Source organism: Enhydra lutris, unplaced genomic scaffold (assembly GCF_002288905.1).
Source record: "Enhydra lutris kenyoni isolate GAN:26980312 unplaced genomic scaffold, ASM228890v2 scaffoldscaffold42, whole genome shotgun sequence".
Lineage (NCBI taxonomy): Eukaryota > Metazoa > Chordata > Mammalia > Carnivora > Mustelidae > Enhydra > Enhydra lutris.
In genome coordinates, this window is record NW_019154126.1 from 9,196,786 (window position 1) to 9,220,882 (window position 24,097).

Sequence of the window (24,097 nt, forward strand, 5' to 3'; positions counted from 1 at the left end):
TTAAATGTGAGACCTGACACCATAGAGCTCGGGCAGTCATTTCTCTGACATTGGGCATGGCAACATTTTCTAGGTATGTCTCCTGAGGCAAGGGAAACAAAACCAAAAATAAAGTATTGGGACTATTTCAAAATAAAAATCTTCTGCATGGCAAAGGAAGCAATCAACAAAACTGAAAAACAATCTACTGAATGGGAAAAGATATTTGCAAATGATAAACCCAACAAAGAATAAGTATCCAAAATATATAAAGAACTTCCACAACTCAACACCAAAAAATAGATATTCCAATTAAAAGTGGTCAGAAAAGTTGGACAGACATTTCTCCAAAGACACACAGATGCTAAAAGACGCATGAAAAGATGCTCAGTGTCACAAATCATCAGGGAAATGACAATCAAAACCACAATGAGATATCACCTCACACCTAGCAGAACGGCTATCATCACAACAGAAGAAGCAACAAACGTTGGCAAGGATGTGGAGGAAAAGGAGCCCTGATGCACTTTTGGTGGGAATGCAAACTGGTGCAGCCTCTGTGAAGGCTTCCTCTGAAAATTAAAAATAGAATTACCAAATGATCCCATAATTTCACTACTGGGTATTTACACAAAGAATACAAAAACACTAAATCAAAAAGGTATATGCACCCCTATGTTTATTTCAGCATTCCTTACAACACCCTAATTTTGGAAGCAGGCCAGCTGTGCATCAAGAGATGAATGGATAAAGAAGAAGTGGTATATAAACAATGGAATACTACTCAGCCATAAACAAGAATGAAATCTTGCCATTTGCCTCTCCATGGGTGGATCTAGAGAGTATATTACTCAGTGAAATAAGTGAGTCATAGAAAGACAAATTCTATTATTTCATTCATATGTGGAATTTAAGAAACAAAACAAACGAACAAATTTAAAAAAGAGAAAAATCAAAACACAGACTCTGACTATAGAGAACAAGTTGATGGTTACCAGAGGGGAGAAGGCGGGGGGCAAGGGATGAGTGAAATATGTGAAAAGGATTAAGAGTACATTTCTTCTGACAAGCACTGGGTAATGAATAGAATTGTTGTATCACTACATTGTATACCTGAAACTAATATAACACTGTGTGTCAACTATACTGGAATTAAAATAAAAAATAAATTAATAAAAACCTACAAAATTTTTTTTTAAAAACCAATGGAAGAGATCTGGGAGATGGGTTTATGATAAAATTGTATGTGAAATTACTGTTAAGCTTCATTCATATATATATATATATACAACTATGAACATCAAATAATTAACATTTCAGTCTTAAAAAATTATTTTGTAAATTGAAAAACTGTATTTTATGCATCAGATGGTTATAAAGTAAAAATTATGTGTGTTTAAAAAGATTTTCTTCTAATTCATTTGACTAGATAATCAATCTAATTCACTTGATTAGATACTTTTTTCCTTTCCTTAAGTTAAAATGTCAGATACTGATGATTTGCTTAAAAGTAACCATACCAAGGAGATTTGGAAGCGTTGTCTGTGATAGGTAATGTAAAATTTTATTTAGGCTTAAGATTATAATGTATATCGAAGCAGCTAAAGGAAACAGACAAAGGCAGTGTGTACGTGGGAGGTGGGAAGGGGGTATTTAGATTTAAACCAGAAAAAATTGGCAAATTCTGTAGACATTGTTCCCAGTCATTTCAGGCACAGTCACTGGGAAATATTTATGGTCAGATTTGATAATTTTATTCCTTTTGGACTTCAAACAGAAAGACTGTGAATCATCACTAAATTCCCAAAGAATAATTTGGCTTTCAAGCTAATATTAATATTAAATTTTAGTTTCTTGAAATTCTTTCTCCAGTTTTCTCCCAAAAAGCATGAGATCACACTTGTCCCTTAGATGTCCATTATAAATATAGGAATGCATGGAAATTGTGGTGGAAAATTGCTGGCCATCTTCTGGTTATTTGACCACCCCAATATGATCGTATTTCAGGACTTTTAATAGTGACTTTATTTGGGAGATATTAGCCAGTTCTTAGCATATCATTGTTGGCAGCCATGGATTCCTTTTTTTTTTTTTTCTAAAATTCTGGATCTCACTGGACCTCATAGCCTCCCATTGTCATAATTTATTCTCTATGTATACATTTTAGCATAAAAATTTTAGCATAACAAATAAAGGGCTCGAAGGTTATGTAAGCCCCTCTCTTACATAACTGATAGATTTCACAATCTATTAATTAAGTGATTTAGATTTAATCTGTATTTTGTGAGAACACAAAAAATTTTCTTAGAATGCCAAAGACGACCTTGGTTGTAATGACAAATACCCTGAAAGCAAAACCACATGACTTGAGGGAAATCACTCATGCTCTCTGGGCCTCAGTTTCCCCACCTATAAGAAGTCATGTTTTGGCTAGGTGATCTCAAAATTAGATGATGTTTCTTCTAGCCACAATGTTCCAGATTAAAAATTTAATCCAGGGACTCCTGGGTGGCTCAGTGGGCTAAGCCTCCGCCTTCGGCTCAGGTCATGATCTCAGGGTCCTGGGATCGAGCAGGGAGCTTGTTTCCTCCTCTCTCTCTGCCTGCCTCTCTGTCTACTTGTGATCTCTGTCTGTCAAATAAATAAATAAAATCTTTAAAAAATTTTTATCCATAAATTTTGCCAACAGGTGTCTTTATTCAGGTATTTTTCCCATTTGGAGATGGCGTATGTATTGCGAAGGCATTGGGAAGACAGATAAAATTATGTAGTTCATCTTTGGTTCTTCTGACAGAATAGAAAGTTCTATCCAGCTGTAACCAGCTTTACCTTGCAGTTTGGCAGGTGGGAAAATTCATCATCAAAAATGCAAGCAATTCCATGATTATTTTCAGGGGAGGATATGTTATTCAGATTCTGCCCAAGGAGGGCCTGCCTCTTGCATTCGCTCAGCTAATGTATTCATTTGTTTGAACACAGGTCAGGTGATCATTGCCAGTATTGCCGATATCATTGCAAATTACTCATTCAAGGATATTCTAAGGAAATTGGCGCGAGAAAAACAGACGGACGTGGCTCCAGCTTCCTATGATGATAGTTACCTTGGTGAGAATTGTTGCTTAACCCACTCGTTCTCAAAAGGCAAACATATTAAATGTAGATGCAAATTTTATTCCTCACTTATCTAATATTATTCTGCAACTTATGCGAATTTTCATTCCTTGCTAGCTTAGAATGGACTTTATTTTTGTCCAGCCATGTTATAAAAGTCTTTTCTTTAGATTCAGCCTATTTTATAGACTCTGCAACAGATTCTTTCTGCAAGTTCAACAACCATTTTTTTATTTTAAAAATTTCAGTAAATTAGACTTAGGTGGATACTTCCTTCACACAATAAAACACTGGCCTCAGCCCCAAAGTCAGTATCTTACTTACTGGGGGATTTTGATGGTTGCTTTTGTGTTTTGATTTAGGCTGTAGTATGCGGTTATGCAATCAAACACCAACCATCATAGTGTGTTGCACATAAAATATTTTGCCAGTTGTAGAGAGTATGAGTTAGTGGGGCTGCCCAGCGCTATAGGGGCAACATGCTAGCGGTCCTTTCCAGTTTTTAGAGCAACAACAAAAGACTTTCTAGTTGCTAGAATGTTGTCAAAATGTATTATATGCAAACCATACGACCTCATCGAGCCTCTGTTGCTTCCCACTTTTGGCATTTTGATTGCTTGATAAATTAAGCAAAATGTAGTTATATTTTTTACCTCACCTCGCTTTAGAGGTAAGTGCAATTTGTGGAAAACCATCCTTAAAGAAATCAGGAAACAGACCTTCTTGATGATAAGCAGCAGCAAAACCTGAGCAAAAAGGATACCTTTCAGAGTATCACCTCTGATCCTGATTAGTCAGCAACCCTAAAATGCGGTGGCTCCCATTTACACTTTAAGGAGGATTATGAAGCATCCCTCAGAATCTGAATTGTGCTGCCAGGTCTCAGAAGAAGCAGACTGATTAGGCTTCCAGGATTTAGTACAGATCTGCTCATCTTGGCTTCACTAATTTTTCCCTCTGCAGAACCCTAAACTTTTATGTTACGGTATTTGTCGAGATCTCTGAGCAAACAGTACTATGGTAATTCTTTTGTTTTTCTAGACATAGCTCATTTGTAAAGCCTTCAAGTGTGATTGGTTTTTCTTTTCTTTACCACAGGATATTCAGTTGCTGCTGGGGAATTTACTGGAGACTCTGAGCAAGGTGAGAGACATTATTGAAAGTAAGTCATTTACAAAACAAAGCCTGAGGAAAGATAAGGTGACCTAAAAAGCCCCTTTATAAATGTAATTTTCTTCACTACACAAAATGTATAAAAATGGAATCCCAGAATGTATATGATAACAATCTATAGAAAAACAAACAAAATAAACTTCAGCACAGCTTTGTCTCAAAAAATTCCATAAGACTGAATATCCATCTTTATAAAATCTAGTTAAGCAACAAAACACAAGTACAGTAATCCCATGTTATGCATAAAAAAATAAGGTGATTAAATGGCCTACACAAAAGCTATGCTGTTAGTGAGAGATCAAATTTGAAAAATCAACATTTCCCATCTTTAATTTAATTTCTGGGATCTCATGTTAAACATACCCATACTAAACTCCCCACTGGACTCCAAAACAACATCTCCACGTTATTTCCTTTTCCCCTCTGGACATGCTCAAGCCCAAAATAATGGAATGAATTAACCCTTATTCTCATATATGCCCCTCACCTCTGTCCTCTGTATCTTCTTTTTTTTTCTTTTCAGCATAACAGTATTCATTGTTTTTGCACCACACCCAGTGCTCCATGCAATACGTGCCCTCTCTAATACCCACCACCTGGCTCCCCCAACCTCCCACCACCCCCCCTTCAAAACCCTCAGGTTGTTTTTCAGAGTCCATAGTCTCTCATGGTTCACCTCCCCTTCCAATTTCCCTCAACTCCCTTCTCCTCTCCATCTGTCCTCTATATCTTGAGAAAGCTGTCATCCCTGGTTTCAATCCACTGAGTCTGAAGCCACTCTAATTTCTAGTGGTCAAATGCTACTTTTTTTTTTCTTAATCTAATTTCAATTGTCGTCTCCTCCAGAAATCCTTCTTTCACTCCCTTCTGTAAACTCCTATCTCATCTCATGTCATTTTTCTCTCTCATAAGTCATTTAGCATTCATTTATTTGTCCAATATTTTTTGAACACCTACTCTACGCTAGGCTCTGTGTTAAGTGCTGAACACACAGAGGCGAACAGATGGTCCTTGCACTCAGAGTTTATGGTCTTAGTGGGGCTGACAGGTATTAAAGAATAACCCAAAATACCTGATTAAAAATTGTAGTAGCGGGGCGCCTGAGTGGCTCAGTGCATTGAGCCTAAGCCTTCGGCTCAGGTCGTGATCCCAGGGTCCTGGGATTGAGCCCCACATCAGGCTCTTTGCTCAGTGGGGAGCCTGCTTCCCCCTCTCTCTCTGCCTATCTCTCTGCCTACTTGTGTTCTCTGTATGTGAAATAATTAAAATCTTTTTAAAAAATTGTAGTAAGTGCTAGAATAAAGTTCTAAACATAAAACAAATCCAACCCTCATGACCTAATCACCTTTCAGAAACCCTGCCTCCTGAGACCATCGCATTAGGGGTTAGGTTTCAATACTACGAATTTTGGGGGGGACACAAATATTCAGTCCATAGGAATACCTATCACATACAAGACTGGTATTGATTATTGAATGACTCAATCATCAATCGAACAATATTTTCATCTTGTTTCATATGAACCTTAACTACTTTTTACTAATGTGTTTTAATGAACTCACAAAGCATTAAGAGTAAATGAAATGTGGCCATCCCTAGAAATCATCAGAGCTCTTTTAATTGTTTCACGTCAACAGGACCCACAAAGCAGAAATTCAGAGAGAATAAAACACTTTATGCAGTGAGGTGGGGGTTGAAAGCAGGGTGGTTTTCTTTTTTTCTTTAAAAGAACATTTTTCTTGAAATATGAGCTCATTTTTAAAGGTCCTATCTTTCCATTTATTTTTTCTTCAAGATATTAAAAGACAATCTATTGTGGTAGTTAAAAGCATGGACTTTGGACCCAGACCACTTGAGTTTCAACCCTGACTTTGCCACTTACCAGCTCTGTGACCTAATTACCTGAATCTCAGTGCCTCTGTGTCTTAATTTCTAAAAGAGGGTTGGTGGTAAGGATGAAGGTGATGATAATGGTAATGATGGTAATGATGATGAGGATAATAAGGAATGATAATGATGATGATAGTATTATCTATATCATGGGATTCTTATAGGGATTAAATAAGCTAATCCTACATGTTCATGAAACAGTAGAATAATTCCTGATACATAACAAATGCCATTTAAATATTAGCTATAAGAAGAAAGAACTCTTGGATTAGGCACCATCAGGATAAAACTGAATTCCTAGTACCTTAGAAGAGTCAAATCTTATAATCACTCAGTGATTAAGCAAAGAAAACTGTAAAATATGCCAAGTGATTTTAAACAACATTAAACTCTTGGAAAGTTCCCCACCCAGTACAGCATTTAGTCCTGACCCATGGAAATTAATAGGGAATTTACCCCAAAGATACAGATGTAGTAAAAAAAGGGCCATCTGTACCCCAATGTTCATAGCAGCAATGGCCACCATTGCCACACTGTGGAAAGAGCCAAGATGCCCTTGAACAGACGAATGGATAAAGAAGACGTGGTCCATACATACAAGGTTTACCATGAGTTACTGAAATGGATCTAAGAAGAGTCACTTATTTTCCCTCCCAATTGAATATCTTTATAGTTGAGTGACAGTTCTAACTCACCTTAAACTCCAAACAATTTCCCCATCTTGATCATTTTTAAATAATTATGAACATTTTGAGCCAACATTTACTTTTAATAACTCCTAGTGTCGTGACCATATGAGCCTGCAGACCCCAATGTTACTGAGTGTGAGGGTTGTTGTCTTCTAAACGGAATTCTGAATGTTTATGGAATGCTTAGTAGTGATTGTCATGTATTTCAAATGGGATAGTCAGTCTTTTCTGGAATCAGTCAACTCCAGTATGTCAGATGGTGGTTTGCTGTTACATGCCAATTTAATTCATACTAAATAAAGATTATTGAAAACTGAGCAGTGTGCTAGCTACCAGTTCTGCCACCTTTCCCAGAAATCTGTCCAGAGAGCTTAGTTTTTCTGAGCCTGGTTTATTCTTCAAGGTATGCTTCACCTTCCCTCCAATTGCTATAGTTGAGCAATCCATGCTCCTGTGTAAAGTTAACCTGTACAGTTTGCACCAGGCTCCATTCCCTCTCATGAATCAAAGAAGGAACTCCAGCCAATCCTAATTCTCTATCTCATATCATCAGGGTTTTCTTTTCTTTTTTTTTTTTTAATCATTCCCATGAATATACAAACATACTGTTATTTTTCACGTCTTAAAAACAAAATCTCTTTTTCCACTTCCCCCCTCCAGCAAGCCCCTATAGTCTCTGCTTCAAAAGAGCTGTCACTCTTCTCTGCCTGTATCTCTGTCTACGAGTTCCACTACCCCACTCCTCTTAAAGTCACTGCTCAGCTGAAACAGCTTCTGTCAAGCAAACCAGAGGCCTCCATGCAGCTCATCTTCCTTAATCATTAGGAGCATTTGACAGACTTCATCATTACCTCCTCATTTCTTCATTCAACTATCCAGTACTGGCAGTTCCTTCTCCTTCTATTTTATTGATTCCCCTTTAATTTCTCTCATCTCATTGAAGTGTCCCAGGGTTAAATATTTGGACTGTTTCTTTCCTCTTTGAATTTTGGTAATCTCATCCTGTCTCACTTATTTTTCCAGCTTATACTGAATTCCAGGTCCATGGTACTTCTTCACATTACACTGAATTCTAGGTTCAGGGTTACATGTTCCAAAATCTAGAACCTCAAACTCAATACTCAACATCTCTATTTGAATAGCTGTCTCAAACTTAATGTGCTCATGAGCAAACTCCTGACCTTCTCCCCGAAACATGGCTTACCCTCCATCATCTCTATGACAATGCCATCCTCCCAGTTGCTCAAGCTGAACACCTTGGAAGTCAACCTTGGACTGCACTCTTTCTCTCACACCCCATCCATATCCAAGTCATGAGCAAATCCTACTAACTAAACTCTCAAAATATGACTGGAATCTGACCACTTCTCACTTTATGCACAGCTTTTACTCTGATGCAAGTCCCCCAACTCCATTGCAGTAGACTCCTACCCAGTCTCCCTGCTTTTACCCTTGCCCTCCTGTAGTCTGTTCTAAATTCAGCAACCAAAGTGGTCCTTCAGAAACAGAAGTCAAATTGTGTAACTTCTTTGATCCAGTGATTTCTCAACTCATCCGGTCTGAAATTCAAGTCTTCACAATGACCTGAGAGACTCCATTCATCAGGCTACTAGTTACTTTGACCTCATCTCCTACCCCTTTCCATCTCATTCCCTCTCCTCCAGCCACTCTGGTCTCCTTACTGCTCTCTGAATACTCCAGAAACACTTCTACCTCAGGACCTTTGCACTTGCCATTCTTTCTGACTAGAACATACTTTTCCAACTTCTCCATAATATTTATAGCCTCACTTTCTTCAGTCTTTGCTCTAATGTCACTTTCTTGCCATATCCTTTCTTGCCAGTTGTGCCGTAGAAGTCAAAAGTCCTTCCTCATCTCCCCTCCAGCACTCCCTGTACCAATTTACTATTTGTTTTCTCTCACTCACTACACTGATCCTCTTCAAATATGCCATTTCATTGACTCTGCTTTTTAAATTTACTGTCTCTTCCAACCAGAGTACAAGTTCTGTGAAAGTAGGGAATTTTGTCCATTTTGCTCACTACTGTATACTCCATTTGCCTATAAATATTTATTGATTGAATGAATGGAATTACTACTGAAAAGTCTAACATAGAACCCCAAATGAACCTTCTTTGATTATTAATGCTAGCAGCATGATCACCCACCTCTTCTAGAACTCTGTACACCAGATATAGTTGATGCTAGAACTTGTGCTGTACCTTTCAGGGCAGGAGGAGGGGAAGGAAAATTCAAATGGAAGGGGATTCTCTTCCAGGTCCTTCCTTTTTAAATTAAACTAAATTTTTAACCCCAATGAATCAAAAGATGCTTTAGATTTGTAGAAATAAGAACTGAAAGATCTTTGATAATCAGCAATTCCAACTCCCACTAATTATAGGTGACCGGAAAAAATGGGGTTCAGTGACACATCCCAGGTATATGGCAGGCCCGAGAATAACACCATTATCTTCTTTTTTTTTTTTTTTAAGATTTTATTTATTTATTTGACAGAGAGAGATCACAAGCAGGCAGAGAGGCAGGCAGAGAGAGAGGAGGAAGCAGGCTCCCTGCTGAGCAGAGAGCCCGATACGGGGCTCGATCCCAGGACTCTGAGATCATGACCTGAGCCGAAGGCAGCGGCCCAACCCACTGAGCCACCCAGGTGCCCCAACACCATTATCTTCTGAATCTAGAGCCAGATAATAGTGCAATGAGTTATATGGACACATTCCCCCAGGTTTGCCTCTTCTGTTTCTGTTAGTGAAGCTTCCCTTTTGGGGGATGCTTAACTACCAGGTGACCCACTAATTCTACTACCAGCAAACATATCCAAGGGGGGCGGACTTAATGTCATTTATGATGGCGCTTCTTTAGGTAACTGGAATTGTTTTAATATGTTAGTGTGACAGAAGCTGTACTTTTTACACTAACACAAAAGACGTCGCCACAGTGAAAGCTGGAGAAGCCAGAGTAAGAGGTTTAGCCTACAAATCACACACAGAGTTGAGAAGCCAGGGTTGTGCTGTACAGGCAAAAACACATGGAGACCAGTGATGAAGACTGGTAAATCTCACAGTACAACTTTTGTTCTGTTTTCCATGGTTTGTAGCAGAAGCAAAAGCAAACACAAAACCATGACTTCACACTTCCAGCTGCCCACATGATGGTTACTCCTGTAAAGGGAACTGTCTTTAACTGATGTGTTGGATAGCTTTAAAATATATGTAATCTCCCTCCTCAATGGCTAATTTTATCCCCCAGAACTGGTTGCTGGCGTTCCAAGAGGAGCACAGAATTTTGGATATGTGAGTACAAAGAATACATTGTTGGATATTTTCTTAGAGATGCAAAGAAATGTTTCATTTCACTCAACTTTTGAATGGTTTAAAATGCCTTTTAATAGTGAGCCCCTACAGATCCATGCTTGTTTGCTTACTGAAAAGGAAGGAAAACAAGTGAAGCTAGATTTTTTGTTGTTGTTTTTCTGATCTGTGTATAGGACCAGCTACAGAGTTTGTGGGACCTGGTACAAAATGAAGATGCAGGTCCCTTTGTTCAAAATTATTAAGAATTTTAGGATCACAACAGCTGGGCATTAAACCAAGGGTGGGGCCTGATGGAGCATGGGGACCCGTGTGACGGTGCAGGTCACACCCACGAAGCCAACATGATCCTTGGGCATCACCCAGGAATAATTGTAAAGATACTGTTGCTGATGTGCTCAGCATTTTAATATGCCTCATAGGGTAGAAATGAGAAAATCAATTGTTATTGCCCTCGTGTATTAGCTTCCTGAGATGGCCATGACAAATTACCACAAACTAGGTGGCTTAAAACAACATACAATTATTTTCTCATAGTTCAGGAGACCAGAGTCTGAAATCCCAGTGTCAGACAAGGGACCTTTTTTATCTGTTCCAGCTTTAGGTGGCCACTGCCTTTTTTGGTGTGTGTCAGCATGACTCCAATCTCTGCCTCTACCTCCAGATGGCCTTTTTCCATCTGTGTCTATGTGTGTCCTCTCCTCTCTGATGAGGACATCAGTCTTTGGATATAGGACCCACCCTAAATCCAGGATGATTTCATTTCAAGTTCCTTAATGTATTTCATCTACAAAGACCCTATTTCCAAGTAAGGTCCCCACCTGATGTTCTGGGCAACACGAGCTTTGTAGGGATACTGTTCAGATTCATTATACCTACTGACCACAAAATTAGGAAATGAAAATCAAAAGACCTTCTGAAAAGAAAAGTTATATTTTAGACAACATTTATTTTTCTAAAAGTCTAGTGAATATAATATCTGCAGGTTTTAGGTTGGCTGAATAGAATTAAAAGTAATATTTTTGCTATGCGGTAACATTTAAAATTTTCATTTTTTTCTCATCAACTTATATTTTGAGACTTTCATTAAATTTATTATGTTATTATCCTTAAAAAATAAAATAAAATTTTCATTTTTTTGTAAAGAGCCATAGTCATTAGTTTCTCATAATAACATAAACACAGAAATGAATTTAGAAAAAAACCCTGATTCGATCAATTAACTGGCCATCAGGTTAAATGCTCTCAGCGTCCATTTGAATTCAATTTCTATTTTCCCTTTTCAGATTAGAAAGCATTCATTTTATTTGAAAGTATCACAGACTTAGCCATAAATAAAAGTTCAATTGGATTTTTTTAAAGATCATCCTTATGGGATTACATTTTTGTTTTACATAAAGCTAATTATTAACTACTCTTCCCCAAATTTGAAAATGACTTAAGTTGTAATTTAAAATGTTTTTTTTTTCTCCAATTCTGTCAAATGATGTAACTCTCTAATCTCTATGATTTCAGGTTTCAATCATTAACTCTACAGATATGACTTTTATTCAGAATTTCACTGGCGAACAGGTGAGGACCTTTTAATATCAAGCAATGTCACTCACTACTAATAGTACATTGCAATATTAACATCAATTATTCATTCATAAAGTAAAAGTTTACTGAGGACTTACTATATGCTGGAAACTTCTACATGCTGGTAATATAACCGTGCATCAGACAGATAAGATCCCAGCTCTCATGCAGCGGTGTCACTAACTACTAGGATCTAAGAACAATCCTGTTATGTTGTAGGCCCATGTGTAGTATGCCTGGTGGTGAGTTCCTACAAGACACAGGCTTCTCTTCTCATAGGCCCCATTGTATCAGTCAGAGTCAATGGGCCTGTGCTCTGACTCCATTCCTTACCGCGACTGGAGCCCTCTACCCATCCCAGCATTATGTGGAGGTTGACTAGCTATCTGGTTCTGGTTCCTTCCTCCCAGGGACTGGCTGAGGTCTTATGAATGAGGGAAGTGCCTGTCATTCTCCTAACCTAATGTGGGCTGAGATCATACTTTATCCACCACCCTGAGTTGTCCAGGGTATTGTGACCTTTTGAAATTTGTCACATTTCTTTAAACTGTGAATGTGGTATGACCATCTAAGGGAGCCAGTCATTAACTGAATCAGTTTCTCTGGGCAACCCATATTTTCTCCTAACCAGAAACCCACGCTACTGAACTTCTAGGAAGCCTAACATTCAAATCTGGCCAAGTTACATCCTGACCTTCTGGATCATGGTTTAGGATCCTTGGATGCTCCACTCTTAGCTAGAGATGTAGATTTGGAATAATATATTTATCTAGTAATTTTGATTAATAGAACTTTTTATTGAACACAGCATTTTTGACATTCCTCCCAACCTGCAAAATTGGGGCTTTGGTCTATCTGTTACTCTGCAATTTTCAACAAAGCATTTAAAAATGTCCCCCGTGATACTCTTGTGGTAAATATGGATAAGTAAGGCCGGGACAATAGTGAATTTGGATGAACTTACAAATTTTGAGCTATTCTCAAGTAATGGTAATTAATGGCTTATTGAAAATCTGGCAAGACTTCTCTTTTGTCCAGATCTCTTTCACATTTTTATCATTAGAAACTCTTCAAGCATTATTAAATTTGGCCTTTCTATAATTTCTAGTCCTCCATACCACCTAGTTCTTCAGTCTTGAACCTCAGCAGTTAATGCATAAATGATGAAATTCCTCTGAGTGAAGGCCACAGTGCCACACCAGAAATAAGAATTTCACTATATATGTTTGGAATATAGAAGAGAGGTGGGAGAACTGAATTATTATTGCACAGTTAACTCATGCATTCATTCCCTCTTCAAAGAGCATTTGGCACCTAGTAACTATATCTTAGTCTTCAGAATACTATAACAAAAATGCAATAGATTGGGTAGCTAAAAAACCCAACTGTTTATTTCTAACAGTTCTGGAAGGCTAGGAAGCCCAGGATCAAAAGGTAGGCAGATGTGGACTTGAGAGTTGGACTTATGATTCATATAGGTAGCCATATTCTTGGGTCCTCGTGTGGTGGAGGAGGGGTTACGAGCTCTCTGCGGTCTTTTTTATAAAGGCACTAACTCCATTCATAAGGAGTTATGAAGTCATCACCTTCATTACCTAATCACTTCCCAAAGGCCTTACCTCCTAATACCATTATAGTGGGGGTTAAGATCAATATTTGAATTGGGGGGAAAGAAGGGACACAAACATTTGTCTATAACAACTACACATGTTTGGAATAGAGAAAAGAGGTGGGAGAACTTAATTATTGATTAATTATTGTTAACTCATGTATTCATTCCCTCTGCAAAGAGTATCTGAACCTGGTACCCACTCTGAGCTAGACCCTGGTCAGGTAGTGCAGACAGAAGAGTGGACAATACAGACCAAAGCCTCTGCCTTCTGTGGAGGACACTTTCCAGTGGATTGTAGTCTGATTAGATTAGAAGATGATAGGTAGGCTAAGTCAGCTAAAGCACTGGATGCCAAAACATGGAAACAAAACATCTTGACAAGTTCAAACTATAGGCTGATCTGAAAAGATGATAAAATTTGAAAACATAGCTTGAAAAACAAAAAACTTAAGAGATAGAATGTGGCTCACAGTTATACTTAGAAGAGACTTAGAAACCTTAGTTGACAATGAACTCAATATGAATTGATAGTGAGACCCGGTTTCCTGTGAAATTGAAGCCCTTTTTATGCTTCACCGATATAAAGAACCCAAAGCAAAGACTGTAAATCCTACTTAACTCTTTTCTGGGCGGTACGTTCATGGGGTATCATCTTTTCTTTGGTATCGCATGCGTTATCTCTACTAAAGAGAGGCCACCACGGTGAGCTAGCTACAAATATTTTCTATGAAAGTTCATATGGAAGTGGAATTTGATTTATTCTGTGAGGTTCAACACTGCAGAATTAAATAGGATGAAGGACTAGAAGGGCCAATTTTAGCAAAGAAAATTAGAACTGTGTCCACAAATTGAATGGGCTGATTGTTGAATATCCGCAGAGGATAGCCAAGCAGATGTCAGGGGTACTGAAGGGAAATTATGCATGGGGTCAGAATGAGTGACTTTAAGACTCTGTCCATGTCCAGAAGCCCATGAATGCAATGCAGAAGTCTGTTGCGGTGAGATTCATCCTTCAGGAAAAAATGGAGAGAGGGCTATAAAAATTATTTTTGAACACAAACTATGTCATCTTATGGTATTCCTTTGCAGATGGCATCTTATTTTGGATATACGGTCACAGTGTCAGATGTTAACAATGACGGGTAAGTTTTTAAGAACTTCCTCACTCACCATATGTTATATTCATCCACAAAGATGTTGTATTTTTTTTTTTCCTTCATGAAATAGATCCTTCCATACTTCCTCAAGAAGATAGAGGCTCTCTTGTTTTAATTGTTTTTTGGTTCAGGGCAAGAGGATACATCTACTAAAGAATTCTGTCATCCAGTTTTATGTCTTTACAGAGGTTTTCCGCATCTCCCGCTTCCAGAAAAGGACTGTTTTACTTAGTTTTATCTTTAATTTAATGAATTGAATAGTCCTTGACCATTTGAAATCCAAAGCCATTAAAGCTTTTGTTCATCTCTCTTTAGCCTTACTTAGCATGTGATACATTCATAAACCATTTGCACATCAATAAACATTTTTCCCCTGACATTGGTTTAATCAACATACTAGTATTGCCCATGGAGAAGATAAAATAATAACGCGAGCTTTTCAGAATATGACAGTAAATTACAGTGGAACTAGGACCAAATACCATGATAAACTATGGTTGTGTTTAAATCATTCCTTAAAAACAAGCTATTATTAAACCTCTCTTTGGTTCACTAAAACCACCCAACTGATAGATAAAACAGATGATTAAATAAGAAAGCCAATACACGGAGATAAACTGATTAGTCATCCAATAAATATCATTGGAACACCTACTGTGTGTCAGCCGTTGTTCTTAGTGCCCAGAATATAGTGACCAATAAGGCAAAATAGGTCTCTGCTCTCAGAGAGTTCACATTTTTATAGAAATCAAATACCTGCAGAATCTGGTTACATTGCAGGATCTGGATGAAGCAAACACTTTAGATACATCATTGGTAGACATTAGCTATGATTTACATATAGATAGAAATGTACTTTATATATTACGATGGCATAAGCCTGGAGGATAAATTTGAACTTTTTTGCACCTTTTAGAAAATACCATTTTTTAAAGATTTATTTATTTATTTATTTGAGAGCGAGCGAGAGAGAGAGAGAGAGAGAGAGAGAGAGAGCACATTGGGAGGGGTGGCGGAGAGCAGAGCGAAAGGGACAAACGGACTCTGATGAGTGTGGAGCTTGATGCAGGATTCAATCCCATGACCCTGAGATCATAACCTGAGTTGAAATCAAGAGTCAGACACCTGACTGACTGAGCTGCCCAGGGGCCCCTGGAAAATATCTTTATTATCCTTCCATTCAGTATGTATTTCTTGAGCATCTACTATACCCTAGCACTGTTCTAGGTGCTGGGCTATAGCAGAGAACAAAATAGAGACCCCTATCCCCATAGAGGTTCTATTAGAGGTGGGGAGTTGGGTACTACAGACAAAAAGTCAATATGTCAAGTAAAGCCTATTCAGATGGTGATGAGCACCAGAAGGGAATGAAGAAATGGAAGGGCTGTAAGCAAGATGTCCTTCAGTAGGTAAACGTGTAAGTAGACTGTGTTACATTCAGACAACAGAATATTGGTAGGTGCTAAAAAGAAAAGAGCTGTCAAGCATGAAAACACATGGAGAAAGCTTAATTGCATATTAGAAAGTGAAAGAAGCCAATCTGAGAAGGTTACAAACAATATGATTCTAACTATATGACATCCTGGAAAAGGCAACACCGTGGACACAGTAAATGGATCAGGGGTTGCCGGAGGCCAGTTGGGAGAGGAGGGATAAACAGACATAGGATTTTTAGGGCGGTGAAGCTACTCTGTAAAACACTGCAATGGTGGATCCATGTACTTATACATTTGTCCAGATCGGGGATATCCATGGGACACTGAAGTTTCATTGATCATAACGCATGCACCGTGCTGGTGGGAGATATTGAGAAAGAGGGAGGCTGTGCCTGTGGCGGCAGGGGTATATGGGAACTCTCTGTACTTTTTGCTGGAGGAATGATCTGCAGGAAGTGGGGTCCATGGGGAAGAGATTCCTGGAGGTGGGAGCTGCTGGAAGCCCAAGGACATCAGAGGGGCTTGGAGAGGAGGCAGAGGGTCGCGGGATCACAAAGGTCTGTGAGCCAGTGCAATTAACAACAGTCTTACGCAGCGCTACACAGGCTCTGCTATAGACAGAATGAGTGTTTCCAAGAAGGACACACCTCACGAACCACTGGACAACACGAAGCAAGGGAATGGCCAGCAATGCCAGAGGCAGGAAACTGTAATGGCTGCACTCTGGAGATACTCTGAAAGTATATTTGAATGGCAATCTTATCTTGGAAGCAAGTCATTGAAAATTAAATTGCTTTCATCTCCAACTGAGCCGTGAAAAGAAAGTAACGATTAGGACCACCCTTCACAATTTCCAACCTAGAGGGACTGATTTGTTATCAGCACCTCTTAGTAGTCTACAAAAGGAGGAGGGGAGTAGGAGGGGTGGCTGAAGAAGTACTTTTGAGTCCAAAACAACGTGGCACGTTGTCCCCATGGAGGAAGCCTGCACTTCAGTAACAACAACAAAAAAATCCCATAATGGCCTTGGGGATATGCGCAGACACATTTCTTCCAACAGATGGTGACACAACAAATACAACCTCCCAGCACCGCCCCCACCCCCAGGGAACCACATGATGCTATAATTTATAGGGCCCAGATGAACTCAGTGTGTGCCCTTCTTTTCCTTCACTCTGCCATGAACTGAATCCTTTCAGTTTTCCCCCAGTTCAACACTATGCCCTGCAGGGCACTGCCTCCTTCCTGGAAACGCTGTTCATTCCAGTCCACAGCAAAGCTCTGTGACAACATTTATAGAACTTTTTTTTTTTTTTTTTGCCATGTTAAGAAAAGAGCAAGAACACTTGTGAGGAAAGGATCTCTTTGGTCTCCTGCTGATCAAAACAACATGGTAGTAAGAAACACAAGAATTTTTCAGGGGTAATTTGTTCTATCTTGATGTTCTTTAAAAAAAATTGCTATGACCATTCTTTCTTTTTTATTAGGCAGTATATTCTTAATTCTTTAGACTGCATCAAAAAAGGACATCTGTTATCTTAATATTGCCATTCTTTTTTTTTAAAGATTTACTTATTTATTTGAGAGAGAGAGAAAGAGAGAGAGAGAGAAAGCAGGGGAAGGGGAAGAGGGAGAGAAAGGGGGAAAGAATCTTAAGCAGATTCCCCACTGAACATGGAGCCTGCCCCAGGACTAAATCCCATGACCCTAAGACAGTGACCTGAGCCGAAATCAAGAGTCAGGCACTTAACCAACTGGGCCAGCCACGCACCCCTTAATAATACCATTCTTAATGTGCCCATAGATTGTCAGTCTGTATGTAATTTGTCGTTCTTAATTACTGTAACGCTATGTAAATTCAAGGCCCTATTATAAATGAGTAAGCTAAGAGGCTGATGAGAAACTTTCATCAGCATTTGTGTTTCGAGAAAAATTACTTGATATTGTTAGCTTTCATATAGACATCTTGTGTGTCTAGGTTTATACTTGATCCCAAGATGGAGCTCTGAAAACCACAGTTTGTAGTGACAGTAGTGTCTTCACCTCCCTGGGCAGGTATTCGTCCCTGGGGAAGGTGCAGAAGAACCCATCAGGGCACAGACATAAAATGTGTTCCCTCAGAAATCTTAGCAGAACCAGAAAAGAAAGGCAGCAAATCATACTTGTGCCAGTGACTTTTCTCGAACTCCTATGATGGCTCCAAGTCAGAACACATGTGGCCTCATTTTGAGAAAGAGTGCTTTTGTCATTCTAACTTCTGACAAGACTTCTAGCAGAGATCCGAACGTTGGATGGGATTTACAGGAAACATGAATCCCTGTCTCAGAGTTTTCCTGGATATTAAATATGTGGTCTTCCCAAATTTTTAGTCCTTTCAAGTGAAAAAATCTCTATTCTCCACTGAAACTATTGAAAAACCTAGTATTGGGGTGCCTGGGTGGCTCAGTCATTTAGCATCTGCCTTTGCCTCAGGTCACTGTCCCAGGGTCCTGGGATCGAGCCCCACGTCAGGCTCCCTGCTCTGTGGGAAGCTGGCTTCTTCCTCTCCTACTCCCCCTGCTTGTGTTCCTTCTCTCACTGTCTCTCTCTCCATTCAAATAAATGAATAAAACTTGAAAGAAAGAAAGAAAGAAGGAAAGACCTAATATTGTTTTAAGCAACAAAATTTTCTCATGAATGATTAGAAGACAGTGTTTTTTCCCTTCTCAGAGTGACTTCATGTGTAGTATATGTCTAATAACATAGGACGACCCAAACTACAATTCAATGAAGCTATCTAAAATTCCTCTGCAAAGAAACTGAGACACAAAAGCTCAGCAACTTGCCTAAGCTTACACACTAATTAGGCAAAGGTCTCGATTAGATCCCAGAACTTCTGCTGACTTACCCAACAGAATTTTTCTTGCTAATGTAAGGGCCTATTCAGCCAGAGCAGCCCCACCCCGGTTGAACTGCCATTTTGCTGTAAAGCTTAAATTGACCCTGTCCCCCGCCAGGGGAACTTACTTAAAAGCAAGTCCGGGAAACCAGTCCCAGGTAACAAAGTCCAAATACAAGGGTGGGTCAGGCCAGGTGGAGGTATTCAATCAGTGGGGGCACATACGGTCTCCTAGCTACCAAGGAGTATGGGCCCCGCCCTTCGGGCACCTTTTGGGCGCCAATTCTGAACTCGGTGTGATAGGCTAAATCAAATGCCTACTAGGGTAAATTGTAACTCAATTGGTTGCCTGGCATCACTGTGGAGTTTCCTGTGTGTGTTGTACAATCTCATTGGCCACCTGTCTGTGGCCAGGCCCAACCACATGGCCTTTGCTCTATAAAAGTTAGTCTGGAAAGCAGGGAGGGGTCATCCTCTCTGGAGGGGCGGCCCCGACCGGTCTGTTTGACGGTTGGTATGATTCCTGATGCTTGGCGCGAAATAAAGCTTTGCTGACCTTCGCTTTGTATCAGTCTCGCTCCTTTAATCACGGACCCTACAGAGAACTCTATACTAAGCTCTATAAAATAGCTGGCAGGAAAAATATATATAACTTCAGTGTCCAAGGATTTATAATCTATAAGAATTAGGAACTTTCAGTGTAATTAAGTAAAATGGCATGCCTCTCACTTTCAAAAAGCTGGGAAATTAGTGTATTTGTCACTGAAACAATCCATGACCTTTTTTATTTTTTTAAAATAAATATTATATATGATTAAGATGTACAACATGATGTTTTGATATACATATGTGCAATGAAATGATCATTGTGTTCAAGCTAATTAACATACTCATCTATGGGATCTATCTCTATTCAGCCAGCTGTGTGTTCCATTACATAGTCACCGTGTGTGCGTGTGTGTGTGTATGCTTGTGTGTGGTGGTAACGCCAGAGGTCTACTCTCTTAGCAAACTCCTAGTACACAATACAGTGTCACTGTCTATAGTCACCATGCTACAAGAACTCTAGAACTCACACATCCTGTGTTATTCCAACTTTGTACCCTTCGACCAACATCTCGCTTTTGCCCCACCTCCCCACCCCTGGTAACCATGGTTCTATTCTCTTCTATAAATTTGACTGTTGCAGATTTTGTACGTGTGTGTTTAAGTGTTTCACTCTAATTTTTGGTAAGAATTTACATCCCTGTTTATTAAGTGTGCATTTTATTAACTCCTATTATTTTTATAAGCAAGGTCATACTTCCAGTTTCTAAAAATATGAAATCATAATTTCAAAGTTATTTTTACCCAAAGAACTTTAAGATTGTCTTCAGTGATGATAAAAACAACTGATTCATGAGACAAAAATTCAGTTATAGTTTTTAGTGTCATGGCATATAAGAAAAATCAGTCTCTGTGATTGTATTTAAAATAGCCATACTAGTCTGCTGCATTTTACTTAGTCGGTAGTAATGATTTATATATAATTTTATAGTCTATAACTCCTGTATATATTTTTTAAATTCACAAAACCCTTTTTAGCTTTCCCAGCATTTATCAGTGATCAAGGACTCATCAGTGAACATTAATCACCAGTAGAGTTCAGTATTAAAACTGAGATTTAAAAAAAAACACAAAAAAAAAAACAAATTGAGATTTAATTCCCATTTTTTGGGTCCAAATTCTAATCTTTCGATAGCCTTTTTTTTTTTTTTTTTTTTTTAAGGCCTACTTCTTCTAAACCTTGGATCTGAGTGGATGCTATGCAGTGACTTAGAATAGGATTAAGAATATCACTTGGCAGGGGCACTTGGCTGACTCAGTTGGTTAAAGGGCTGCTTTCTGCTCAGGTCATGATCCCAGGGTCCTAGAATCAAGCCCCGTGTAGGGCTCCCTGCTTGGCAGGGAGCCTGCTTCCTCCTCTCCCTCTGCCTACTGCTCGACCTGCTTGTGTGCTCTCCTCTCTGTCAAATAAATCAATAAAATCTTAAAAAAAAAAAAAAAAAAGAATATCACTTGCTTCGTTGATTGGTTATGGTTCAGAAGTTAGGACTCCACACATTCTGTGGGATTAAACCAGACTCTCCCTTCTCCAGCCAAGAGATAATTAAGTACTTCTGTGCATGAGGCTACCTAGTGACATTCTTTGACAGCATATGACATCTTCTCTATCCACTTTGCAACAAAAGCAAGGTCCTTGCAAATACTCCAAAACCTCAACATCAGGGGGAGAAAAGACAAAGGCATTAAGTAATGCTGACCGAATTAGTAAATTGATGGACATTTTTCCCACTATTTTTTTAATTTAAAAAATTCTCCAGGTATTGTGAGTGACTCCAAAAGTTAAGACAGAACAGTGGTGTGTGTGCTGGTTGGTGGTTCATACTGTCAAGCTCATGAGTGTATCGAAAATATAAACAAGCTGGTGAAATTGACTTTAGTTTAGTTATCTTAAGATAGCCAGAGCTATAAACTCTGCCAATGTAAACTGTTAGGAATTTCTGGACAAACTTAACAAAGGGAGATGGAATTTTTCATCTTGAGCCTAAGCAAGCAAATTAGGTTTTTTCTTATGGCTTTTGAAACTTACAATATTTATACTAATTCAGAAATTCACAGAATTACAATTTAATTGATTGGATTGTTTTTGGCCTCTGTGGGTCCCAGAAGAGTTAAATTTTAAGAGAATTTTAGCAGTTAACTTGAGAACATTTTAGAGAGAACTTATTGGAAAGGAATCAGGTTTGGGTAATTATGTTTTTGCCCTAGATTTAGCCCAAGTATGTATTCTCTCCTACAGGTTTTACTAGTATGATTGAAGTAAATAGAAAATCGAGAAAACTAAAACAGAAAGAAGTCGTAAATTGAAATTGATTTCTGTAATGTACATGGTCAGCTATGTTAGTTCTTGTCCACCGTAAAATAATACAGCTGATAAGATATCGACTCTAGTTTAAAGTCTACTAATCTGCATTCTGTTAATAAATAGCCATGTTCCAAAAATTAATTATGGACATTAACATGCAATATCTACTACTGGGAAAAAAGATACATAGAAAAGTTTATATGTGAAACCAACACATTAACACCATTTGACTCAGAAAACTTGAATCTAGATTCTTATATTGAACATTCTTGTTGCTGGGTCCTGTCTTTCTGTCTCATTCTTTATCACTATTTATGATTTGCTTTTCAGGAAAATATTTATAATGTTTCTGTCTTAAACAACATGTGAAGGATGAGAAATTGAGCCTTGCACTGTATTATATTATTAGGGCAGATTTAAACATAAAAAGAGACACAAAACCTGAGTGTATGTTACCTAGAGATTTTAAAGAAAACTGCTTAAATATTAGACATTTGGATAAAATGTAACTGTGTATATTTTTTGAAGTGCCTCTACATAGTAACTCAGATCTCATCCAAACCACCAACATGACCCAAACAGAGTGGATGGATTTTACTGAAAACTTCATCATTAATAATAATAATATTTCTTCATCATTAATTTTTTGAGATTACAAAACCATACAGGATGGGTGATATATATATATATAACTCTCTTAGAATGGTACCCAACCTATTACACAACTACATTTCAGAAAGTCAATGAAAAATATCTTTACTAATAAAATATTTTCAAACTTTAAACTTGGATTGGGCACATTCAAAACCAGGATTTGCCAAACTAATTTTGAAACCATCCAATAGCATACATAGCCTACTGCAATGGTTTTTCAGGGACTTCTTTGCCTGTGGTCCATAATAAGAAATACATTTGACATTACAACCTGGCACACACACATAGAACTGAAACAAAAGTTTGATGGAACAATATTTACCCACATGTAATGCATTCATTCTGTTTTCTGTTCTTTTCTATTTCATTTTTTAAAAATTGCTTGTCCAGACCCACTGAATTGATTTCACAATCCACTAATACATTGCAAACCAAGATTTAAAAACACCAGCCTAAACAATAATATATATGGCAGCTCTTAAGTAATATTGCTACAATAAAATAATATTGACTCTAAGTGTAAAGTATTCTATAAGGCACATTGTACCAATTAAATCCAAGACAGTTATTGTCTTTCAAACTTAGGGAAACACAATTATAAATAAAAAACAAATGTCTTTCTCTGTTTTTATGGCATTTAGAACATTTTAGAAGACTTACACTTAAGTATCTAGGGAAATATATTTCTAACAAAATAAATCAATGCTGTCATAATCCTCTAAGAATCCAAAGGTTCCATGGACGTGCTAGGCTCTCACAATGATGGGTCAAGTAATTTTCCATTCCTAGAACTCAGTGTTGGCAGTGAAAAATGTAGACAGCAAACCGTGCCAGTCCTGCATCTTTTTTGCCCCCTCAGGGACCAATTATATGGCCTGTTCCTTCTTTAGAGAAGGAGAAAATGGTCCCACTCCATCTCTACAGCAGAGACCAGTGATTTCAGACATCTTTGAAGTACAAGGCAGCAACACACACAATTAGGTGTTTAACAAATGCCCTCCACACTGGCGATAATTACAACAGAAGGAGAAGCAACCAGGTCCCTGCCATGGGAAGGCCAGGGGCTAAAATAAATTCAGACCTTATTGTCCTCTGGTCCTGGAGCAGAGCGAGATGGCCAGCAATGGGACCTTTTTTTTTTTTTTTTTAATCAAGTTACTTGTAAGATTTTTAAGAAAATATTTTACCTAAGCATAGCTATCCAACTTAGGTTCAGGAATTTGAGATCAAAATAATGGTCATTCCTATTTACCCATCCCCCTACCCACCTCCAAAAATGCTCTTGTCACGGTGAGCCCCGGGGGGTGGACAGCAATGTTGCCTCACTATACTATACGCCTGAAACTAATAGACTACCGTGTGTCACCAATATTGGAATTAAAATAAAATTTTTAAAAAAAGAGAAAAATAGCCATTCCTCAACTATATCTATAACCACCCCTCACTTCCTTCTTACAGCTTACCCAAATGACACTCAAAGTGTTTCTAGCTAGAAACCATGTGTTTGGTCTCCTGCTGTGGGAGAAAAGTAAGAGCCTATCCTAGAAGTAGCTGGCAGCCCCAGACCATTCCCAAATCACATTTCACCGTGTTTCTAGCTCCTACAAGAGAGGAGAGGGAGAAGGGGGGATGAATTTTGCTCTTTTAATAAGAACTCTTTCTGTTTACATTGCTAGAATATAAAAATATTGTGTTTGCCTTTAACA

The 24,097-nt window shown here is 38.4% G+C and overlaps 1 protein-coding gene across 2 annotated transcripts in view; it reads left to right on the plus strand.

Moving 5' to 3' along the window:
- Positions 1 to 24,097, plus strand: part of LOC111155529 (integrin subunit alpha 8) — a 172,199-nt gene that overhangs the window by 35,944 nt on the left and 112,158 nt on the right. The window contains exons 7-11 of one of the 2 annotated variants that reach the window (XM_022515700.1): positions 2,959 to 3,084; positions 4,189 to 4,233; positions 10,107 to 10,150; positions 11,684 to 11,740; positions 14,448 to 14,500. In XM_022515700.1, coding sequence (XP_022371408.1) covers positions 2,959 to 3,084; positions 4,189 to 4,233; positions 10,107 to 10,150; positions 11,684 to 11,740; positions 14,448 to 14,500 — 325 coding nt within the window. The remainder of the gene's footprint in view (positions 1 to 2,958; positions 3,085 to 4,188; positions 4,234 to 10,106; positions 10,151 to 11,683; positions 11,741 to 14,447; positions 14,501 to 24,097) is intronic. The other variant, XM_022515701.1, reaches the window with a different exon arrangement.